This window comes from Colletotrichum karsti, assembly GCF_011947395.1.
Source record: "Colletotrichum karsti strain CkLH20 chromosome Unknown Scaffold39, whole genome shotgun sequence".
Taxonomy (NCBI): Eukaryota; Fungi; Ascomycota; class Sordariomycetes; order Glomerellales; family Glomerellaceae; genus Colletotrichum; species Colletotrichum karsti.
Genome location: NW_024065939.1, coordinates 187,530 through 190,975, shown reverse-complemented (window position 1 = coordinate 190,975; position 3,446 = coordinate 187,530). Strand labels below are relative to the sequence as shown.

Genomic DNA, 3,446 nt, shown 5'->3' with positions numbered 1-3,446 from the left:
TTAAAAAAGCCTCAAGCACCTTTTGATTCGACACATTGAACGGAATCCGAACGAGCACCACTTCGACGCGACACACAAGGTGTAAAACGTATGCAGCCACAAGCGATGGGATAAAGACGAAGAGATACAATACGTTTTGCTGTCTTTTCTCCTCTCGTCTCGTCGACATTCCTTTCCTCCGTCTCCCTTGGTCCCTTGGTGTCTTGGCCTCCAAGGCTTATCGTCCTCGCCATCACACCCTGCCCGAACACGACTCGACTTATCGATTCGCTCACGTTGGTGCTTCGGGCCCGATAATTGGGGGGGAATCTTTCGCTCAGTCACCCAAGACACACCCACTGCTGCTGCCACTGCAAGCCACTACCTTACCCCTCGGTAACGCCGCGGAAATCATTTTTACCAACGCCGACGCCAGCGACACCTCCAACACCGGTACCAGCACCAGCACCTGCACCTGCACCAAGCATTCTGTGTGTGTGGCCCAACTACCTCTTGGCCCATAGGTACCTACCTTGCTTGGTCAGAACCACCCAGCACCTGCACCTACGCCAACACCAGACACTCCACTGCCCACCGGACGCAATCCGACAGCTATGGCAGCCGTCCTCCCCAGCTTGGCTGTCCCCCAGCCCATCCCCCAAGGTACGTTCTGTTCTGCTGCCTCTGCACCATAAATCAGCTCCCCCCCGAAACCCAATGCCACTTTCCCCCTGCCGCAACAGTCAAAGCCCTTCCGTCATTGAGCTTCCGTTTCCCAACCGCCCTGTTTCCGTCAGTCGCATCCCTGGCCAGCCGCTAATAATAACGCTTGCGATTACAGCCAAGCAGCAGCAGCAGCATTCCGCACATCAACAAAACAGCAGCCTGTCCTCGTCTCCCCGTCAATTTCCCTCAGACCTCACTTCTCCCATCCTCGAAGCCGATGAATCCGAAAGCGAATCTCCAAACGAACCTGTGACCCCCATCAGCAGCGGCAGACAGTCCCAGGAGTTCACCACTCGCCCAAGTCAGGATCACGGCATCCACCAGGCTCAGGCTCAGACCACACCAAAGCCTCTTCTGGTCAACACCGCTGACACCACCTCGACGGCGGCATCAGCAACACCCACCGCTAACACGCCTGCCCCGGCTCCGGCTGCCGCAACTGTTGCTGCTGACCAAGATACGCCACCAACTCCGCTGTCTAGGCGGCCTACCCGAGGCTCGACTTCCAGCTTTAAGCGGACCATGTCCAACACCATGTCCACCCTTTTCCGCAGGTCCAACTCGTCCTTCAACAGACCCGATCTTGGCTTCACCATTGACCAGACCATTGGCGCCTCCGAGAGTGCCTTGATCGACCCGTCTCCCCCTAAGAGCAGTGGAAGACGGTTCTCCATGAACACCTCACACAACACCACGAGGTCCAACACGCCTCCTTCGCCGGGCTCCCCCGTCGGGGTGGCCTCCTCGTACAAGGAGACATCCTTCATGCCCAGTACGGATGACTTCAACAAGAAGAAGAACCGTGCATCAACCGGCATTTCCCTCCGAGGACGCGCTGTCAATTTCGTCAACGCCAACGTTCCGGGTCGGGAAAAGCACACACACAAGGTGCACCTAGGAAGACGCCGTGCCAGCAGCTTCGAGAACGTCCCCCGTCATGATCCCGCGATAAACCACCAAGCCAACTCCACAAACCCCGCCATTCCTCTGGAGAAGAACTCTCCTTGGGCGCAACTGCCTGACGCCGGCGTCGGTATCAAGGCTCGTCGTCTGAGCTTGAGTCTCCCCGACGACTTCCAGGTCGACGTTGGTTCGCTGACCCAAGAGTACGATTACACCTCCAAATTCGGCCGTCATGGCAAGCACCTCGGCAAGGGCGCGACATCAAAGGTGACTCTGATGTGCCGGAAGAACTGCCCTGGCGAACTGTACGCCGTCAAGGAGTTCAGAGGCAAGACGAAGAAGGAATCCCAAGAGGAGTACGAGAAGAAGATCAAGTCTGAATTCAGCATCGCCAAGAGTTTACATCACCCCAACATTGTCGAGACGATCAGACTCTGCACCGACCATGGCCGATGGAACCATGTAATGGAGTACTGCGGAGCCGGCGACCTATTCTCGCTACTGGAGCTGAAGTACTTGAGGGATCCTGATCGCCATGTTGACCGTCTTTGCCTGCTCAAGCAATTGGTCCAGGGCATCAACTACCTGCACAGCAACGGTATCGCTCACCGCGACATTAAGCCCGAGAATCTTCTCATCACCAAAGACAGCAAGCTCAAGATCACCGATTTCGGCGTCTCAGAAGTCTTTTCTGGCACTCACCCCGGCCTCCGGGAAGCCGGCGGACAATGTGGCAAGAACATGTGCGATGTCCGCTTGTGTTCTCCCGGCATGTGCGGTAGTGAGCCATTCGTGGCCCCAGAGGTGCTCTTGAAGGATCGCAAATACGACCCTCGTGGCCTGGACGTATGGAGCGCCGGTTGCATCGGCATCTATCTCTGCTTCGGCGGTGGCTTGTGGACGAGAGCAGAGGCCGGGAACCAGTGGTTCGACAAGCTGTGCCAGGTATGGAAGAGATGGGAGACGAAAAACCCGGATATCAACCCGAAGAAGGCAGACAACCTCCCACACTTCCCCCCCTTCGACCACCTTAGCCATCCCGTCGGGTTCAAGCGCCTGTTGCTCAGGATGCTCGACCCCAACCCCGACAGACGGGCCAGCATTTCTGACATCATCAACAATCGCTGGTTCAGGGACCAGGTTGAATGCTGCCAGTTGGAAAACTACGACGACCCAGTAACCATTATCGATGCATCTAAGAAGAGCGATGCCCAGACAGTTACCAAGGTGTTCTGCCACAACCACCTGCCTCTCCAAAGCCATGGGCACTCGCTAGGAAAGATGCCTGGCCAGGCTGGGTATTGACCACACCCGGTCACGACTGTACGAATTATCACATGTCTGATCTGCATCGCTGCAATTTTCATTTTCCGCGTCAGCTCAGTCAATGAGCCCGAACAATGACGCGCTCAACATACACGGCGTTTACGGAGGCTTTGGGAACAAGCCTTGGAGGGTGCCTTTTTTCCGTTTGGATGGAACAAACTTATAATCATTTGGGGCAGCTCAAGCTATTAGCTTAGAAGTGCTCACAAGGATTTTCGCGCGCACATGAGAGAGACCCAGGCCAGGAGAAGGCACTGAGGAAGATGTGTTGGTCGCCGTACATAATCAACTTTTTCCTTTGATGCAAGCGAGCAAGCAGTCCGTTGTGACACGCGCGCAGAAAAGAAGAAAAAGATTCAGAAACATACATTACTATTAGTAGCAATGGCATAGACAAAAGAACCTAAATTCAAAGAGAGACTGAGGTCTCTTCAAATTCAATCAACTATAAGTCCCACTCCCACAACTCACTGCTATCAACTAGTGCCAGGAGAAGAATACGACTATGGTAT

The 3,446-nt window shown here is 55.0% G+C and overlaps 1 protein-coding gene across 1 annotated transcript; it reads left to right on the top strand.

The window, feature by feature from the left end:
• Nucleotides 1-593: 593 nt before the first annotated feature.
• Nucleotides 594-2,913, top strand: CkaCkLH20_10293 (kinase domain containing protein; the record flags this gene model as incomplete). The annotated part of the gene is made up of 2 exons (XM_038893007.1): nucleotides 594-642; nucleotides 821-2,913. The coding sequence occupies 2 exons, from the start codon at nucleotides 594-596 to the stop codon at nucleotides 2,911-2,913; spliced, it is 2,142 nt and encodes a 713-aa protein (XP_038741662.1).
• Nucleotides 2,914-3,446: the final 533 nt, after the last annotated feature.